At 49.2% G+C, this 19,683-nt stretch overlaps 6 protein-coding genes and 1 non-coding gene across 7 annotated transcripts; 4 read left to right on the top strand and 3 right to left on the bottom strand.

Moving 5' to 3' along the window:
* Window positions 1-646: 646 nt before the first annotated feature.
* BO79DRAFT_264342 (Zn(II)2Cys6 transcription factor domain-containing protein) lies at window positions 647-2,391 on the top strand (the record flags this gene model as incomplete). The annotated part of the gene is made up of 4 exons (XM_025686777.1): window positions 647-706; window positions 752-1,267; window positions 1,316-1,456; window positions 1,504-2,391. 4 exons carry the CDS (start codon window positions 647-649, stop codon window positions 2,263-2,265), a joined length of 1,479 nt encoding a protein of 492 aa, XP_025539918.1. The 3' UTR covers window positions 2,266-2,391.
* Window positions 2,392-2,740: 349 nt separating this feature from the next.
* BO79DRAFT_146756 (serine protein kinase) lies at window positions 2,741-4,046 on the bottom strand (the record flags this gene model as incomplete). Its single annotated transcript, XM_025678480.1, has 4 exons — window positions 2,741-3,028; window positions 3,093-3,211; window positions 3,275-3,496; window positions 3,560-4,046. The coding sequence occupies 4 exons, from the start codon at window positions 4,044-4,046 to the stop codon at window positions 2,741-2,743; spliced, it is 1,116 nt and encodes a 371-aa protein (XP_025539917.1).
* A 451-nt stretch (window positions 4,047-4,497) lies between these two features.
* BO79DRAFT_245084 (MFS general substrate transporter) lies at window positions 4,498-6,416 on the bottom strand (the record flags this gene model as incomplete). The annotated part of the gene is made up of 3 exons (XM_025685442.1): window positions 4,498-5,443; window positions 5,511-6,124; window positions 6,178-6,416. The coding sequence occupies 3 exons, from the start codon at window positions 6,414-6,416 to the stop codon at window positions 4,509-4,511; spliced, it is 1,788 nt and encodes a 595-aa protein (XP_025539916.1). The 3' UTR covers window positions 4,498-4,508.
* Window positions 6,417-8,853: 2,437 nt separating this feature from the next.
* On the top strand, window positions 8,854-8,939 carry BO79DRAFT_t134. Its single transcript has one exon. It is a non-coding gene; the product is annotated as a tRNA-Tyr (tRNA).
* A 359-nt stretch (window positions 8,940-9,298) lies between these two features.
* Window positions 9,299-10,971, top strand: BO79DRAFT_264332 (NAD(P)/FAD-dependent oxidoreductase). The gene is made up of 3 exons (XM_025686776.1): window positions 9,299-9,601; window positions 9,650-10,635; window positions 10,697-10,971. Exons 1-3 carry the CDS (start codon window positions 9,482-9,484, stop codon window positions 10,887-10,889), a joined length of 1,299 nt encoding a protein of 432 aa, XP_025539915.1. The 5' UTR covers window positions 9,299-9,481; the 3' UTR covers window positions 10,890-10,971.
* A 320-nt stretch (window positions 10,972-11,291) lies between these two features.
* Window positions 11,292-13,518, top strand: BO79DRAFT_254474 (fungal specific transcription factor domain-containing protein; the record flags this gene model as incomplete). Its single annotated transcript, XM_025686068.1, has 6 exons — window positions 11,292-11,297; window positions 11,350-11,472; window positions 11,527-11,597; window positions 11,656-11,787; window positions 11,838-12,154; window positions 12,203-13,518. The coding sequence occupies 6 exons, from the start codon at window positions 11,292-11,294 to the stop codon at window positions 13,516-13,518; spliced, it is 1,965 nt and encodes a 654-aa protein (XP_025539914.1).
* A 287-nt stretch (window positions 13,519-13,805) lies between these two features.
* Window positions 13,806-15,464, bottom strand: BO79DRAFT_217171 (carboxylesterase/lipase family protein; the record flags this gene model as incomplete). The annotated part of the gene is made up of 1 exon (XM_025683350.1): window positions 13,806-15,464. The coding sequence occupies one exon, from the start codon at window positions 15,462-15,464 to the stop codon at window positions 13,806-13,808; it is 1,659 nt and encodes a 552-aa protein (XP_025539913.1).
* Window positions 15,465-19,683: the final 4,219 nt, after the last annotated feature.

The raw sequence follows: 19,683 nt of genomic DNA, 5'->3' as shown, positions 1-19,683 counted from the left end.
TCACCCACCCAACTACTAACCTCCCGGCGTGTGGCTTAAGTACGGCTGAGCGGACGGGAAGCCCTGTTTTCCACACCCTGTGGTCGTATGTACTTTCTTCTTTTCCGACGTAATTGATATAGATAGAAACTAATGTTGACAATCATGATTCCAAAGCCCTATGGGCATTGATTGTTGGTGCGGGAGGTGCAGTTGGCCGATCTGCAGTGCACGATCGATATCATGACAAGCTGCTTCTCTACTCCACTCCTCAGCAAGCGGATATTTACAGGGACCCCCCTTGCCTATGAGACACTTACCCGGAGCTCCCCGCGGGGCCCGTCCGCGACCACTCTAAGTACTAAAAGGGTCCGCAAGGCTGAATTGAATGGTAGCACGGCAATCAAGTCACGCCGTCAAATATATTCCATTAACCAATTGGTAATGCAGCGATCCATTCACTTGCACAGGACTAAACCAGTCGGTCTTCACCTATAATCACCGCATGTGACATATCGCATGAATTGAGGCTGAGGGTAGCACGTGAAACGTGACCAACCAATGAACAACCTGAACATCGGAGGTTCCAATCGTTCATCTTCTCCTTGCATCGATCCAACTGTTCGTCCTCCCCAGCCATAGGTACATCAGACATTGTACCCTAGAGATGGGTGGCATACCCTTCACATCACGCGCCTGTGCAGCCTGTAAGAAGCGCAAGATCAAGGTCAGTCCTTCAATCGAACTGTTAATCGATGGCTAAACCTGGCAGTGTGATCTGGAGAAGCCTGAATGCTCCAATTGTGTTAAAAGAGGAGGAACGCCTTGCCCCGGTTACCAGGATCGGGACTTCATCCACCACAGCTTTGTGTCCCGGGGTGCGCGCGATGCGGAAATCAAGCTACCCGAAGCCCGGCGGGTTGGAGAGCTCCGGCTCCTGGCATTGCCTGCTTGCTTCAATATGAATCCCGAGGCTCGCACCCAGTTGTTTGCGACCTACATGCACACGTTCTTCGCCTCCATCCCGTCCCCCACTGGCAGGGTCGATAGCTGGTACTCGTTGATGGCGCGCTTCCCAACCTTGGCCGGCAAATCAGACCTGCTGGATCGCTCGGTCATTGGCTTGGCCTCCGTGTTTTTGGGTAAGAAGACCAGAGATGGTCAGTTGGCACATTATGGCCTGGAAATCTACAATAGTGCTCTTCATGCGATGCTACAGATCTTGCAGGTGAATCGTCCGCCAACAGCTACTACTCTCTACTCTGCCATTGTCTTCCAAGCTTACGAGGTAGGTTCAATCCGGGCCAAGAGGTCCAGTTGTTCTGACAAGCCACAGACTATGGAGAATAGTGAGACGGTATTGCGTAACTGTCTTGCCCACATACAGGGAGCTACAGCGATGTTGAAGCAACACGACTTTACCCGGTGTGATCAAACCCTCATCGACGCGATCCTATGGAGACACAAGTGGGCGGCGGTCAGTTTAAGTCTCCCTTGGCGATGGACTTACTAACACTCTTATAGGCAATGTTCACCCTTAACACCCCATACAGTATGCATGTGGACGTTGAATGTCTTAATCTCGGCCGAAAAGACAGCCCTGTCGATGAGCTATTCGAAGTGATTGCCGAAGGCATAGCTCTACGCAGAGATCTGTGTAAACTCATAGGACAATCGCCTCACGATCGCGAACACGCATGCCACGCACTACTGCAGCGGTGCTTCAACCTTGAGGCGCGTCTGCGGGTAGACTGGCTGCATATGTCCGCTCACAGGCTGGACGGCAAACCTACCCCCTGTAGCAGGCAAAGCCTGGGACAGGAGCCCAGCATGCTCCCCCTGGATCCAGGTCTCGCACCATACAACTTCGAAAGCCTCGAAGCAGCCAAAATCTACCTCCTGTTCTGGGTAGCTTCACTGGTCATCCGCCGCGTAATCTATCAAACCGAGACTCACCTGTTGCGAGACCCTGACCCGAGCCGCATGGTGTTCTATGCCAGAGAAATTTGCCGCTCCGTAGCATATTGCATGCAGCCAGAAAATCGGATGTTGGCCGTGCGATCCGTACTTCTGGGACTTTCACAGGCGTCCAAATGTTATATTGACTGCGGGGATAAGGCTGAGTTCGAGTGGTGCCAAGCGGTCTACCCGTGTATTGACGCCAGTGGCTTTGGTATCGCCAGACTTATGAGCGAGATGGAGTGGAAATTTTGGAATGCGGCTCAGAGCCAGCCAAGGGGAGCTCCTTTGTTATTGCCTGAGGCGGTACGTGCTAGTTCGATATGAGCGCACCCAGGAGATAGTAACGCGACACGTATCCCATGCACCGCTGCAGATCTGGGCATTGATATACTAATTGAACCGACGCATTCGCATTATTGCAGCAGCCACTCTATTACTTGTTAGGTTTCCACCGATGGTGCGGGGATTACTAGATTTTGTGATTACTTGCCTAAGCTTCCATGGCCATATTACCAGTCCTATGTGGTATAAGCTTTCAGCTCCGCTAGGATCGCATTCCTTCTCGTATTAGAAAGCCTTCCTAGGTTTCTATTACTAATCAGAGTAGTTCATGTGTAATATACTCTCTTCACGGCTCGGAAGAAAAAAAGAAAGAAAGAAAAAAAGAAAGGAAAAGAAGAAAAACAAACTTTGAGACATTAATAAGTCTTTCAGGGGCAGTGTCACTGGGTCTATTCCTAGAAATTAATGACCCTTTGAAGCAAAACTAAACTAAATTTACCGCCCTCAATAACAGCTTTCAGTGCTCGTTCACAGTAAATGCATCTTGCAGCAACTCTTTGGTGCAACATCGTTCTTCACGATTTACCCGCAGCATCAATAAAAGGAACTTGGCCAGGCGCTGTACATTCTCAGCCCCAAAATCATCCTGCAGCCGCTCAGCGAGATATGCAGCAAATCCAACTTGACCAGCAGGATCACACATTCTGTCGTGAATAAGTTCCAGATGTTCCTTATTGACTTCCTCTCGTGGTATACCGAAGGTACAAAGTGGAAAGAGTGGCTCGTTGGTTGCTATTTCAAATATCTGGTCAGTGTTATCAGATGCACTTTATTGTCATAAGGAGTAAAGATGATTAAAAGACACTTACCAAGCACCCCAATGCCCAGATATCGATGGTCCAGTCCCAAGGGCTCCCGTGTATAATCTCAGGGGCGCGTAGTGACAGTGGTGTTACAGGCCTCTCGTTGCACTGTCTACGGAATTGAGCTATAAAGGGGAAGATCAGCGACTAGACACAAGATTCTGTGTAGGAATGGATTTGTCTCTTACCGCCACCCAAATCCCCGATTTTGACAACAAGGTTGGAGTGCTGGACATTCTTTAGTTGGTTGTAACGTCTCTGTGAAGGCATCAAGTATTGTGGGGCACTGTCATCTTTCGTCACTCCTTCAAGCCATCTGACTGGGCTAAATTGTGGTGGCTCCAGAAAATCCTCGGTGTCATTTATCGAGTCAGTAACTGCGACCAGCATGTTTCCTGATTGTAGGTCTGCTTGGGCAGACAGAAAGCGGTCATTAGTAATTATCAGGTTATTTCTTGCCTGCATTAACTTACCGCAATGGACAATATCAGATCTATGGAGGAAATCTAGCCCCAAGAGAATTTGACGTGACATGATTTCTACATATCCCGCCTGGCGTGGTGTCCATGTGACTATCATTTCTTGCAGGTCCGAGATCATCACCGGAAAAACCAGACATAGGTGAATACCATTTGGACCTGTATGATAGAAGTGATCAAGTAGTTCAACGACATGCGATTTTCCAGGGTGATCGAATTCGGACGCCGCCAGATGACGCAGTATTAGAAGCTCCTTTGAATCTGCAGAAGCATCTGCTTTCAGAATCTTTAGGGCGACGTGTTGATGGGTATTAGTCTTATCCTTTGCAAGCCAGACAGTCGAGAATTGACCATACGCTAGCTTTCCGACAACTTCATATTTTTGGCCGAAGGTGTCATGGAGGTGGACAGGATGGTAACCTCCCCGGCGATACTCTTCGACAGGCTCAACTACCTGGGTAATTCTCTCGAAGCGGCGCATATTTGGTTAGATTTTTAAACTGGATTAGTTCCGGTATTTGGCACTGTTAGGTATAATTCAGATTGACGATAGCATTGAGATGTAAGGTTGGTAAATTTTCTCAAGGGAGTGAAGTTTAGCCTCAAGGATGAGTAGGATAGAAAATTCCTGCTTGTGTTGCGATCATGAATGAATCTTCATTGAGTTGTCACGTTGAATGCGGTGTAACATTCACAAGTTTTTCTTGCGGCTCTTCAATTTGTCCAACTGTCCATCCATGGCCAGTGGAGCTACCTTCTCATCCCTGCATATCTTGTGGAAAATTCCGGTATACCAAGGGAATTTGTTCATAGGTTTGCCTCTTCAGATCGAGATTATCTACATGTTTCATGATCAGTCACATCACAGTCGAAGCTGTAACTAAATTATCTATCTATCTAACGATTAAACATTATTTTGAACATATCAGTCTAACAGCCCATCCTAGATCATCGTCCCCTTATTCTGCTTCTTGTCCACATTATAATGCTTCCACATACCCACCGCCGGAAACATCAACACCAAAATACAAGTCGCTGCAATAGCCTCGTACTTCTCCATATAACCCCAGGCATAATTGACCGCATCCCTAACCGCCGACCCAGGCTCATACTTCATCTGCGACAAATAACCCCCAGAGTACAACGTCTCGAACAGGTCCTGATCCTCCGCCGGCAGCGCCCTCCTCAACCCATCCGTGAACGTGTTGGTATAAATCGCCGCCGAAACCGCATACCCAATAGCGCCACCAATACTGTTGAACAGACCCAACATCGACAACAAAATCGGGATCCCATCCCTGTTCGACGCACACATCACCGCCATCTGCTGACCAATGACCAACATACCACCCGAGAAAGCAATAAAGATCTGGCACATAATTACGTACCCGATATCTGCGTCTTGACCGCGGAAATGGATCATCAACCCGGCACCCAAGAACATCAGCGGCGCCGCGAAGCACAGACACGAGTACTTGAACTCCTTGACCATGCGGATCCAGAAGCCGAAGACGGGGGACCAGACGCACGATCCGACGGTGTAGATGGAGGTCATGTAGCCGGTTTTGGTTACGTCCAGATTGTAGACGACCATTACGAAGTAGTAGAAGTAGCTGTCCCAGCAGTAAAAGCTGAAGTAGACGACTGCGGCAAGGAGGCAGGCGCCGAGGACGGTGCGGTCCCGGAGAAGGTCGTAGGGGATGAAGTGGACCCGGGCGCACCATCTCTCCCAGGCTGCGAAGACAAAGAAGAGAACGAAACCGATGACTACTTCGGCGATGAAGGCAGCGTTATGGTATTCTGTTCGGCCATAACTAGCTAGGCTGAAGGGGAGGAGGAAGAGTACGAAGGCGGCCATGAGGATGAAGGCACCGATGACTGTCAAGATGATGTTAGAGTCTGTTCTTAGGTTTTGCAACTTGTCTAATAAGAGGGGAAAGATTACCATCGAATTCGTGAATGTAGTGGATCAGCGACTGGAACCAGGTCCGGCCATTGTCTTGGCGAACCAGAACACCGGTCTTGTAGGCCTTCCGCTCATAATATTTGAAGACGAAAATGAGGGGCGCGAAGACGAAGGGCTGTATTATGGCGAAGGCACCATAGGCCCAGCGCCAGCCCGAAGTCTTGATAAAGGAGTTGGCGGCAAGAGAACCGGTAAAGGCACAGCAGATGAAAGGCGTTGTGGAGAAGCCAAAAGCAAAGGCTCGGTTGCGCAAACCGGACGTATCAGCAATGAAAATCTCCAGAATGAGGTATATAGCATCGTAACCGATCCAGTAGAAGACATAGCCAGCAGCGAAGGCATTGGGGCCATTGCATGCCGCGAGAATGATCAGCCCAAGAACGTAGACGATGACGAAGACGATCAGGCCTTCAGCACGTCCCCAGATTCCAAGAAGCTTTCCAATGGGTAGTTTCAGCACTCCACCAATGATGGTCGCTAAGATATAGGCCGTCGTGACTTGCGAGGCGTGGGAGAAATTCGAGTAAGCATAGTAGAGCACGTTGGTACTGATGTATTCGTGAAGCGCAAGCATGAAATAGCAGACCCAGATCCTGAGGATATCATTAGTACAGCTCTTCTATATGCTTCCTTGTAATTTCCATACCAGGCGTAAGTGCCATAGATGGCTTTTTTGCTCCAGACCAGCGCAGCAGCCTCTGCCTTCTGCACTCCGATCGGGGCCTCCTGGGAAACCCCTTCAGGCTGGGCATCTTTTTCGGAGAGTCCCAGGTTAGCAGATGGACCATCCGTCTGGGAATCCTTCGGAAGCTGCTCTACTGGCTGAAGATCATCCACGACATGGTTGGTCTTGCGACCCTTAAGTCGGTCAACGACGACACCCATGATAGCTGGATGAGATATTATCTCTGCAGTGTGAGTAGATGAGTAATGTCAATGGGAATAGGAGTGAGAAAAAAGGGGAAGGAAAAGGGCCGATCGCGGGATGGTTATATAGTGGGTAGCATTTCCTCCCACACCCAACATCTCCCCTGTCAATCATCCATTCAACTTGGCTTTTGGGTCCGCATTAGCGCCAACATCAAATTTTTTTTCTTTCTCCTGCTTCTATGGCTCATGTGGAGACTGCCCTCTGGGGCCAAAGTCTCTAGCATCATGGCGTGGCAACTAGGCTCGTGGTGTCACGCAGGAGCCACGCTTGCAGACTGGAGAGTGAGAGTCAGGAATCGATGGTGAACAAATAAATGGGGGCCAAGCGATAAGCGCCATCAGATAATCAGGCCAATGCATCAGATAATCTCTGTTGTGGGGCTCACAGCCAATGATATTGATTATTAGCCGGCCAATGCCGGGTGTGATGATAACCTCTTGGCCAATTGCGGCTGTCTAGCCCGGACCATTTATGCCCAAGAGCCACATTCTTTTACGACAATTCCCCAGATTGGCCTAGCTACCCGGCTCCATTGGTCGGTGGACGTATTGAGTATCGCTTTCCGCGCTAGGAAAAATTTCACCTCCCCGTGATTAATACTAAAAGCAGCCTGGTCGATCCTTCGATCCAGGGCTTGTGCGTGAAATCTCTGCTATGTGGCTTTTGACAACCCGATACATCCGGTTGACAGAAATTCAACGTATTACCGTTGGAATCCTTGACGGTCAGGCCACTGGTGTTTGGCAGGTGGTGTGGCAGGATGTATCAGCAATCGGACTGTAATGCATGCTCTCGCACACCACCTACACCGATTGGTAGACTCCTGCTTGGCTCTCTCGTATCTCATGATCCATGCGGAAGCTTATGCCGGCATATCCGAACCTGAGCTGTCGTTCTTTTCGGAGCGCCCATTTGGGGGAAACACAGCGTGGTTTGAGCAGCCAACAGCGGTCCAGAATCAGTCGCTTGGTACCCACATTGAATCGGCATACTCCGTAGTAACCTCACAGCCTTGCATATTACGTACCTTACTTCTACATGTCTTAACCCAGCAGTTGATTTTGGATGTGGCTTATCTGCTAACCCTGGACTGTAACGCACTATGATGGTGGAGCCCATTTACAACCCATGAACCCTTAAGACCCATAATTGGGGAGCCACAAAATCATTACAAATGGCTTACTAAATTAATGAAGCACTCTTACCACTCCTTCACTATTATCCATCATCCTTTCAGCTAGTGTTATCCAAGATGTATTCTCATTATGCCTTATCAATCTTACCAGGCTTAAACGATTAGGATCATTAGGTCTTTTCTAGACTCCGGCCAGATGAAGGTGCGCTCTATAGCTATACAATGTATCATACTATCCACCCTTTCCCTTTTACTTTAGCTCTCACACGGCAAAGTAAACGCATACTGTTCCGTAATATATTAGCGCTTATTCTTTAACAAGGCAAAAGTGTATCCCAGCATCTGTCAAAATAGATTGCACCCTGGATATCTCCGGGGGAGGTTGTTACCCTCATTTATTTCACTGATTACGAGTGGGTGAAGTGCTAGGGAGATGATCACATTATGGTCGTTGACTTGGGGAATATATATGTCGCAAAGTCTGGGGTATAGCTCCGTTCAATAGTGATGCCTAGTTTATGGAGCGCAGAATGGATGAGTCGCCAGTGTAGTAGAAAGGGAGAGGGGTGTTCATGACAGGGCTGTGGTCACATGATACCATTTCTGGAATGGACCGAACAAGCGCTTGCCCACGAACGGGGCTGCGGATAATTAGTAGGATTGCTAAGTGTGATCTTTCAATCTAGATATTCGGTTTTCCTTGGGTGGAGCTGAATGGCCTACGTGCTGATCAGGGTCATCACAACCCAACATTCCAGGATCATTTGCCGATTCCCGCACATGTTCGTGCTGATGCCTAAGGCAGGTAGTGATGGGGTGTCACCCAAGATGCCTTGGGGATCCATATCTGACACAATAAACGCCATCTTAATATGTTTACTGGTTACTTGCTCGTTTAGTGTCTGGGATTGACGGGCTTGTCGTCTAGACCGCATGTTTTCATGGTCGCTGTTTCACTGGCACAGGAAAGTGAACCCAGACAATATATATCCACCAGATACAATCGAGGGGTAACTTATCGGGGAACAGGGAGCGAGCCACAAGCAAGAAAAAAGAGCCTAACAATGACTTACTGAAGAGATAGAGAGGTCAAAAATAGATAGGAGCACTAGCCAAACCATAATAGACTAATTTTAGGCAGGACATATACCAGTTACACCGAGCAGAAGTGTTCATGATTGCTGACAAAAATGTGATCGATTCTGGCTGAGTTTAGTGGTATATATATAGGAGCAATGACAAGTACTAACAGATAACCCTTGATGGTCTAGTTGGTTATGGCGTCCGGCTGTAATGGTTAATTGTAACCGGAAAATCCCTGGTTCGATTCCGGGTCGAGGGACGTCTTCTTTTTTGCCTTTTTAAATTTCCCGCCCCGCCGACTTCCATCTTAACCTCGATGTCCAAGGCGCTGAAATTCGAATTAGAAGATATGTTACACTTTCATTCATCTACGTATTGCTTCTCTACACATCCAGCCAAACCAAAGTGATAAACGAAGCCTCTGAAAATAAATGGCAGACCCAGTAACCGTTCGTCACTGGCCTCGGAGACAATGGCATCATTGAGCTTTCCGGTCAGGCGACATAATGGCTGCACCTCGATTGCAGTGTGGAGGTGGTTCAGCGCCACCTCCTCAAGAATCCACAATCGAGCATAGGGAAAGACCGCCACACTCCGGAGTTAGACAATGCTCTTGTTTAGGTCCAGGTAGCCGACCCAAGCCAGTCCGATGTCCGACCACGTGAGCGGATCGGAGAACATTTTGGGTCTCCGTTCATAGTTATTTAGGGAGTCATGAAAGCTTTGATCGAACAACCATTGCTCCACCAAGAACATTCACTTCCCAAGTGTCCCATTACTTCCTGACGTATATCAGTAGTCATGGATAAAGATAGCCATGTCGTGATTATCGGTGCAGGCGTATTTGGCCTCACCACAGCCTACCAGCTCGCCTCCGAGGGCTACAAGAACATAACGGTCCTTGACCGACATATGCCCCCAGTAAGTTCTGTTATGCATCGTGAGTGTTACATCACCTAATCAGTCCAGGTTTCGGATGGATCCAGCTCTGACATCTCTCGTATAATTCGATTTGATTATGCCGACGATGACTACTTGCGTATTTCTCACGCAGCCTACTTGAAATGGCAGGAGCCCAAGTACCGGGGCATCTTCTACCCCAGACCGTTTATTCTAACAGGAAGCATGGGCCCCGTCAAGGACTCATGGATGGAGAGGACCAAAGCAGCTCTCAACAGATATAACCTTCCATGGACTCACGTAACCGACGCGGACCACGCGAAGCGGTTACACCCAGTCCTCAGCGGAAAATTAGCCGCACCTCCGTTCTCTGGGTACCAAAACAACCAAGCAGGATGGGCAGACGCCAACAAGGCTATCAGTCAGCTTCGTGATGATTGCTTCGAAGCTGGGGTTTCGTTCATCTGCGGCCGGCGGGGTACGGTTGTTGGGTTTGACACCGATTCCGACAAGAATATCAAGGCCGTACGAACCCTCATTGGAAGCCCCGTGTCGGGAGATCACTTCATTCTTGCAGCTGGTGCATGGGGATCTAGCCTAGTTCCCATGTACAACTCTACCATTGCTACTGCTCAGGTCCTGGGATTCATGCGTCTCACGCCAGAGGAGGTGAAGAAGTACGAAGAGCTTCCGATTTACATCAACTTCTCGAGTGGCTGGTTTAATTTCCCTCCTCATGAAGATACTAGCCTACTGAAGATGGCTGTTCACGGGTGGGGGTACACCAGGACCCCCAAGGAGGGAGAGATCACCCTCGCCAAGGGTAACATCTCGACTCCCCCGTTGATCCCGCCTCGTGAGCGTATCAACTTTGTCCCAGCGGACGGCGAGCACAGACTCCGGGAAGGACTGCGCGAGATTCTGCCCGAACTAGCTGACCGGCCTTTTGAGAAGCTGGCTCTCTGCTGGTATACGGATACCCCGACCGGTGATTTCATCATGGACTACCACCCGGATTTCAAGAACTTGTTCATTGGAGGTGCGGGCAGTGGACAGTGAGTCATTCCTTTTGTATCGATTCGTATTTGTGATCGAATGCTAATGTTCTTTGCGCAGTGGATTCAAGTTTCTACCTGTCCTGGGTGAATACATGTCGCGGGCGATCAAGCGGGACCTGCCAGAGAACCTCGCTCAGAAGTGGCGATTCCGGATGGAATACCAGAACCAGGACGATACTTTCCTGGGTGATGGGAGCCGCGCAGGACCTGCGAGACGGGAGTTGACTCCTTATGAGAAGGCTAAATTGTAAATTGTCATTGCCTTCGCATGGTGAAGATTGTAAATATGAGGTTGGTTAATGACAAGTTACGAAGTTAGAGATGGAAGACGGAACTAGAAGAGGTTTCTTTAGAGTCATATTCAATTAAAGTTGCATTCCTCCATCTAGCCAAAAGATGATATTTAAGCATACCCATAAGGAAACCCAAGCGAGATCGCCACTAGCCGGAAATAAACTAGTCCCGAAAGATAAGCCCGTGGCGAAACTTCCGCTCACGTGGTCGGCAAATTGCAGCCCGGAATTTGCCCCGACGCCGAGATGGATCGGCTACTTCCCCGGCTAATGGCAGGAGTAGATGGCGGAATGTCATTTTACCAATAGCATGGATCGATCGTCTGAGCCCCGAGAACGGAGTCGACAGGCCTGCGAGCCATGTCGGTAGGGTCTCTTGTTCATCAGGAAATGGTTAGACTTGCTGACTCTATGACAGACGCAGAAAAACGAAATGTCCTGGAGAGCGGCCGGGTTGCTCAACTTGCCAAAGATTAAACCACCAATGTGTTTATTCACTCAGGAACCGAGCAAATGTCACACCTGGCAGGGTGACAAAAGCGTATGCGTCTGTGAGCCATCCTGCAGCTACAACGCACCTTGATCCTAATATCAGACTAGAAGGGCTACCCAAGATCGGCTACGGATACTCGAGTCACAGGTTAATGATTTGTATGGTGCGCTATGGTATGTATATCTTTTACCCTACATATATTTCCTGTACAATTGACTGATGTATTGTCAGCGCACGCTCCAGCAGAAATGGCGAACCATCACCAGGGACTCCTGAGAGCAATAGTACCTCGCAGAGAGAGCTGGACTGGCAGGTTCCCGTGCGAGAAAGTCCTAGTGATATGTCTACCTTCTCACCAACAAAGTAAGTGTCCTAGTGCCACCGAAAATTGGTATCTTGGCTAATTAGATAAGTCCACATCCACCCACAGAGACATTGCAACACTTTACAGAGGCGTACCGAAAAGTGCTACACCTGCAGCCACTACCGCTGTTCAACATGAACACCCTCCAGTCGGACCTGACTAAAGCGCCAGACTTTCTCCTATGGAGTTTCCTAACGCTTATACTACCATTTTCGAGTCATGAATTCTACCACGGCAGGGAGATAGAAGCTCGGAAATTCTATTCCCAGTCCGCCGAACAGGCAGTTGTGAAAATGGCCATCGAGGGCATACCACAAGTGGAAGTACTGCAGTCGTTGTGCTTGCTAGCCCTACGGCACATCAAAGGTACGCATTTTCGCATTGACCTGAAGACCTGTTCTAATCCCCGAATAGAAGGCAAACAAGCCCAAGCCTGCATGACAATCGGAATGGCATCCCGACTCCAAGCATTTCAAACCCTACAACACAACAACACTAATCAATCAGAAACCAGAGACTTCACAATATCCCGTTGCCACTGGAGCATACGCATACTAGAAAGCATCTTCACACCACAACTCTCCATTCCATCTCCACCACAAACCTCAACATCCCCAGAATACCTCTACCCGCCCAGCGCACCCGTCCCACCCCCGCTCCCCTCCGCACCACCCACCCAAGCCGACATTTTCGACACCACCGACCCAACCAACGACCTTGGAATAGTCGCATACGGCGTCCAACTAATAATAATCTGGGGGGAAACTGCCTCCTACCTGCACAGCATCCGCACGAACCCCAACCTCAACGAAGAAACCCCCTGGTCCCTATCCTCCACCTACTCAAAGCTCAACCACAGACGCAACGAACACGAAACCCAACTCCCAGAATCCCATCTCCTCCGCAACGTAGCCTTCACCAAACGCACCCCCGCCGAGATCTCTACCCACCGGGAATACTGGACTTCCTGGATATCGATGCAAATCTTCTGCCATGCCCTCGTCGCAATCCAGAACCACCCCTTCATCCACCTTGTTATATTACGCGGAAACCGCGGCGTCTCCCAGTCCCGCCTCTTCCTCCAACAAACAGTCGACCACGCCTTATTTCACACTGAATGGGTATTTCGACTCGTTCAAGCTTGGGAGAACTTCGACCTACCGCTCCACGACCCATTAATAGCCCACTTAGTAGCAGCTACTGCTTCCATATCATGGATATTCCAGTTCGCGAGGGACAGAGGAATTGGAGAAAAAGCACGAGGACATCTCCTCATCGCAGAGAGACTGTTGTCAAGAATGTCAACGGTCTGGCCGCACGTTTCGCATAGGCTTAAGACCCTCCATGCACTTCAGACGTCGGCATCTATGGCGAGTACGAACCCGTTTATATCTTCAGAGCATCAAGGTGCAACGATAACGAAAGGAACGACGATCACTATCCAGCCATCGCTGTTCTGGGATCTACTCGATCCGAAAATCTGTCCAACGGAAACGCCGGGATCGTCGGGACCGGCAGCTCCGGGCGCTAGGATGCGTGTTACGACGCAGTTTATGCATCCGCTTAGTGAGGATGAGCCGTCGGTAGGGCAGGAAGAGAGGGGTGTGGGTGGGGTTGGTGGCAGCGGTGTGGGGTTCATGCCGGATGTTCATGCGCATGAGCTGGAGCAGTTATCGTTGGATGAGTTGTTTGGGCAGTTGGGAGATGATGAGTTTACTTGGGCGCTTTGAGTGCTTCGTTATGTATGTGTTATGGAAGACTTATGGTAGTCTACGCCGGTTATGCTATGTACTATGGAGTATTGAATAGACAGTAGCAGAAAAAGGTTTTGATACATGTACAAAATGTATTATCACAGAATTTGATAAGCTAAGAAGCGAATATAGTGCATAGAATGTCAATGTCTCGTGACAGACGGACGGAGAGGACATATTAGCTATGTCTGGTCCAGTGAAACGGGAGCTCTGCTGTACAAGATGGATACAAGCGGCACGCTGCAGCGCGCCATGATCCTCATCTAGTAAGGAATCTGCTGGTGGAAGTAGTCCATCATGAACTTAACCTGGTCAGGGTGAGCAATGGGGACATTGCCGAAGTAGTTACCCAGCTCCATGACGATCTGGGTGCCGTTGGGGCTGTTGGGGGCCCAGTTGGGCAGGCTGCCCTTGCCAGTGTAAGAGCCACCCTGGTTAGGGTTGAGGGTCTTGGCGAAGTTGGCCCAGTAGGCGGACATCTTCGCACCAATTTCGTAGTCAACATCGGTGAAGGGGTAGGTGTCGGCGTTGGCGTAGAGAGCGTTCAGGGCGTACATGATCTCAGACTGGTGGAAGGCACCCTGGTCCTGGCCCGGGGGAGCGTGGGTCCAGTAGTAGGTGTAGAAGTCGGACTCGGCGGCCTTGTACCAGTCGGTGGCGTAGGCCCAGGAGCCAATGAGGGAGGCGTCACGGGCGGCGGCGTTCCAGGAACGGTCGGCGGTGCTCTGGTTGTTGTTGGTGGGGTAGAGCTTGATGTAGCGGTCGAAGAGGTCGCCGTACTTCAGGGAAGTGTAATTGAGGTATTCGTGGACGGTGTAGTCGGTGGTGGTAGAGGCGCCGGACTCGTCCTTGGTGTTACCGGTGATGACAGGGACGTCGTTGGCAGGGCCATTGATGAGGGTCTCGAGGTAGGTGGAGGGAAGGACGTAGTCGTCCAGGACGGGCTTGAAGATCAGGGGGTAGCCTGCGGAGAGAGCAGTAACCCACCAGATCCAGGTGCCGTTGACACGGTCCTGAGAGCCGACGAGGAGGTCCTCCATGGAGAGCTCACGCAGCTCGGCGACGGTGGAGACGTTGTGCTCGCTCATGTAGGATGTACCGTGGGTAATGGCGGTAGACATGTTGACGTAGGAAGTAGCCAGCCCGGCAAGCATGGGGTCGTAGGGGTAGCGGATACCAGACTCGGAGATACCACCGTGGAAGTAGCCGGAGAAGAGAGGGCTGTTGACGGCGTGGTAGACCTGGGAAGAACCGAAGGACTGACCAGCAACGATGACACGGTCAGGATCACCACCGAAGTTGGCGATGTTCTTCTGAACCCACTTGAGAACCTCCAGTTGATCCAGGACACCATAGTTGCCAGAGGTGTTGTGACCGGTGGCAGCAAGACCCTCAGCGTTGAGCTCAGGGAGGGCGAGGTAGCCGAAGGCATCGTCACGGCGGTTGAAGGAGATGAGGATAACATCCTTCATGGCCATACCGCCACCATACCACCAAGCATTATCACTGGTCTCGTCGGAACCCTGGTTCCAAACAATGACGGGAAGCTTGGCATCGGCCGAGGCAGCATTAGTCCAGATGTTCAGGCTGAGGCAGTCCTCGCTGATATAAGTCTCGTAGTTGCTGGGACATGCAGGGCCAAAAGAGGTGGCGTTCAAGGTCGTGTTCCAGGGCTCACGGGGCTGGGGAGGCTTCCAGCGGTTCTGGTAGCCAGTGTCGGCAGCGAAGGGGATACCCAGAAAAGCGGTGACATTGGACTCGGTGGTACCGAAGTACTTCTCGAGAACAGTCTCGTTAGTGAAGTACTTGAAGCCCTTAACAGGACCGTAGTTTGTCTGGATGACCTGATCCCAGAGCTGGGCCTGAGCGACAGCAGCGCCCAGGGCCACAGCGGCGAGGCCCTTGGTAGTGAAAGAGGGCATGCCGGAAAATGCAAAGAAAATGGAAAGGAAGGATGGAGATGAGGTTGAGGGAAAAAGTGTAGCAAACTGGGTGGCGATCGGCATATTTATAGGTTCGATTCGAGGTGCCTCTGCAACAAGCGTGGCTAAGGATGGAAATTGAGACCCACCCGGAAGAAACAATGGAATGAGCTTAATGGATCTCAAGCAGTGCAATGATGAAAGCCCTGCCGTTCCGATAAACCCGAAGGTGGTTTGAGTGCGACAATGTGTAAGGTCTCTACGGGATGAAGTTTTCCCATGTGGAGACTTCGATTGTTTACGCCAACCGATGACGACCGGACAGGAAAACTAGCATCGACGAGACCGTTGAGAAGTTGCGAGAAGAATACCCGTCTCAGATACATGAGGACGGTAGACATTCTGGGAGAGGTGGCGGAGAACACTGCCAGTTCTGCAGGCCGAGGCCGAGGGCAGCCAATCTTCCTTGTATAGTTTTCTCCGCACCCCCTGCCGATCAGAGAGGGCTCGAGCTACAAACTACGTTTGATACTGCGACTACTATTGTGTAGTCTATCTATAGTAGAGAGGTAGATTCTCGATACTTATTTTTAAACTCTATGCTTATGTGCATATTGTGATCTAAAAAGAGTATTGAAGATAGCAGCAGCACAGCACGGCCAACTCCCTGGCAATTGAACCCTAACCTTGGGAACTTGCAGATTGCCGGGACTGAATTGATAGTGTAGAGACCCTCGGCCTGTTCGGCACCTACAACGTAGCTGGGATACTATTGTTTATTAGGACCCACGTTGGCCGCGCGTTTCAGTCTGGGGTGCTGCAGACTTCCTGGGTTTTGCTGAACAAAAGAGGGTAAAAGTGATGATGCAACCCCGCCGAATGATCGACAGGAAGCCTACTGATAATGGCATATGCGGCCGAGGCTCCCCGCAAGAAGGAGAAGGGTTGGACAAACCCTGAAGTGGATCCGAGTGGATGCGAAGGATACCTCCGAGCTCCCGCGCAGAATCTCGCAAACTCACCCCAAATCGGGTATGGCCCGGCCGATTCCGGCAACAAAGTCTGGTTCATCTTCACCACAACGCTGTCTATTTACGGGGAAGAATTCACTCAACTTGACCTCCACTGCGGCCTATCTTGAGCATAGGCTTGTGTGTATACGTGTTGCCACTACGATGGCCATCTAGTGTTGTTTTGCAAGCCTGTTGAGAGATTAAGGGTGCAATACGTCAAGGTATCACGTTGTCTCGGACATAAGAACTCGTCAACTTCGCGAAGAACGGCTGTTACAAGTAGCTATGTTTGTGCGCGTCGGTTCACACTTCTCCATCGAGATCCACGCATGTCCATGTCACAATGTGAGTGACCTGAGGCTTGAGATCTCATCGGCTACTTGGCACAGACGAGAAGGGGCTTGAACCCCTCTTTGGCACGCGAACTAACTATGGACCGCTGTTCTACGATCGAAAAATATCTCGAGTGTTGAATGAAATTTGAGCTACTATCTAAAATCAGTCTCCATCCCCACGAAATTGGACTTCGTATACTGCTGTGAATTAGTCCCGAGCTAATGTCGCTGTCCAATGTGTTCATTGGACAGCGTCTAAGGCCGAGGGATCTCTCATTCAAGCAGAACATCATAGAGCCATAATACATAGGACTAGTTTTCGGCGAAAACAAAGTAATGCAAGGTACCGGCGAGCGGGACGTCCTCCCTGTCAGTTGTTGAGAGTGGAGCAGGCCCATTCGCTTAGTTCATAAGATCATACGGTGACAACCTAAATGCCGCTTATTTTCTATACATAGTAGCTAAGTCACCACTTAGCGCGCAAAAGGAATCATGCTTATATGGAAGTGTGCGTGACCCTTTAGGGTTGATCTAAAGGAAGAGCGCCAGTCCTTCGCCAGCGAAATGTCTTGAGCCACTTAGAGATCTCAGTTTCAAGGTGTGAATTACCTTACCTTGACTGCCATTTTCACTAGTTGTATAGGACAATTATGGTTTTGATACACGCTGTCATGAATGATTTGATATGTCTATATAACCTGCCCCGTTAGATTATCCCTGCTTTCATTCTGAAGTGTTCTAACTGACTGTCAACGTCAATCAACTCTCAAGATGTAAGCTGCTATCACTCACCTAAATTCACCGAAATGGTCAGGTGAATTATTAATATATTTGGCAAGACAGATATAGTTCATTCTGGACCTTGATTTCCACACAATGGCCTGCGATCCCCCGGGGAGGGGGCGTTCTATTTGTTTGTATAAACCATTACCCTAGGCAACCCGAGATTGTCCAGATCCCTGTACCTCTACACTAGACTACTAACACAGAGTAAGTAAGGAAAATCTGTACTCTGACCATTCCGAACCGTTGTATGTCATTACTCATAGACTTGCTGAGCACATCACACATTGATCACATGCTTCGCAAACGAATTTCACAGTCAGGGGCCTGCGTTGAATCCCTGTTTCGCATATTTCCACGCCACTTGAATACCCGTGGTCGGTAGTCTACCCTAATATACCATCACGTTCTTGAAGATATACTAATCACCAAATACTTTATCTTGACATTAAAGCTGTATCTACGAATATTTGAGAGAGTTCACCTAGTTCTAGAAAATATATAGTAAGATAAATCACTGCAACACTACGATTAGGCGACCGTATTGCAATACTCATAGACTACAGGATGGGCAAATGGATGCTTTATGTATATAGCCAATCAGCTGGATCCATCTTTCAGGCTGTTTATGCCTCACTTTGGCTTGATCATTTGCGGCCTGTCTGCAGGGATAGTCAACTATGGCATGCCGCTAGATGAATCACAAGCAGCTGCAAGGTTGCGTCTCGTGATGTACTGGACAGGGCAATTTTGCGGGAATGAAAAGTCGAGCATTACAGAAAGCACCATTCTAGATTGCCATCCCCGAGACTTGAGCTGAGACGGGCAATTCCATGAATTAATCACAGTCAAGGTGGGTTAAAGTCATGATAGTTGCCTGATGTGTCCGAAGTTATCTCTCTGTCTTGGAAAAAGAACACAAACATCTGATCCTTCTCTCATCACTTCTTCTACCACATAACAAGTCATGCTAGCAACCTCATCTCACATACAGCACTTCCGACTTCGATTTACCATTTCCACTGTCACTGGAACCTTCACACGGGCGTAGATTAACATTTAAATCGATGCACGCTTTACAATCAGACGCCCCGATGGTACAGAAGCGAGACGTACCCTATAAGTCAATGCAGCATTTTCAGACTATGGAAAAGCGCAAGCCAAATTGTCTTACAAAATTTAGAAGGTGAACTGATTGGCATACGAGGATAGGATTGCCACGTCAGTAAAGTGAATTTTTCAATTGCTATTGAGGACCGACACAAAATTGAGGGCGATATACACCCGAGGATCGACCAAGATATATTTACCATTGGCAATGTATTATGGGTAATCACTTTGTAATGATCAAGGCACGTACATTTGCTGACCTGTGTCAGTTGGCACAGCCTCTAACAGGACTCTTCTACTTAAGGTTTGTGGGGAAGACATACAATTATTTGGCTGTCCCGAAAAAGCAAGTTGACAAGGGATTACACTTTCCTTGATATAGCAATCCTCAGTGCAAATTTTCTAACCATTTTTCGAGGTATTCCCCTGTACTTCCCTGCGAATGCAGAGGTGACTATACTTTGGTGCAACCTAGATTATCCTATTGAATACTAAGTCTTTTATTTATTTCTACTTCGTTTTCTCTGTTTATTCCTGACAAATATCTTATTCTTCTTGCGGAGTGCACTTTTACTTAATTGTTTTACTAAGAAGCTCTAATTGACTTGAGGCTATGCGCTCCAGTCAATGGTCTTCTTCGAGAGATACCAATATTGGTTCAGTAGTCTTTTAGCCGTGGCCTTCAAACTTTTCCCATTAATAGTGATAATCTTTGAAGTTGAAAAACGATCTGGCTGTTTGAAAGTGGGGTTGACTGAGTGCGTTGTATTAGGATTTAGTAGTGGTTTGGGCCTTCAGGGGGAGGGAGAGTGAACGGGCAGGGTGAAGATAGACCAGCATGAATGAGCACTAAGCCCCGAAAAAGAAGAGCAAAAAAAGGACACAAAAACATACAACAGAAGGGATTCGCTGGTGGTCACCCACCCAACTACTAACCTCCCGGCGTGTGGCTTAAGTACGGCTGAGCGGACGGGAAGC

This window comes from Aspergillus costaricaensis, assembly GCF_003184835.1.
Source record: "Aspergillus costaricaensis CBS 115574 unplaced genomic scaffold BO79scaffold_14, whole genome shotgun sequence".
Lineage (NCBI taxonomy): Eukaryota > Fungi > Ascomycota > Eurotiomycetes > Eurotiales > Aspergillaceae > Aspergillus > Aspergillus costaricensis.
Note: the sequence above shows the minus strand (reverse complement) of the source record. Positions and strands in the feature narration are given on the sequence as shown.

Excerpts from the sequence above, each read along its gene's own strand:
- BO79DRAFT_264332 (XM_025686776.1), top strand. The coding sequence starts at position 9,482 with ATGGATAAAGATAGCCATGTCGTGATTATCGGTGCAGGCGTATTTGGC. Across the intron at positions 9,602-9,649 it reads TTGACCGACATATGCCCCCA|GTTTCGGATGGATCCAGCTC; the intron begins GTAAGTTCTGTT and ends TAATCAGTCCAG. Across the intron at positions 10,636-10,696 it reads GGAGGTGCGGGCAGTGGACA|TGGATTCAAGTTTCTACCTG; the intron begins GTGAGTCATTCC and ends TTCTTTGCGCAG.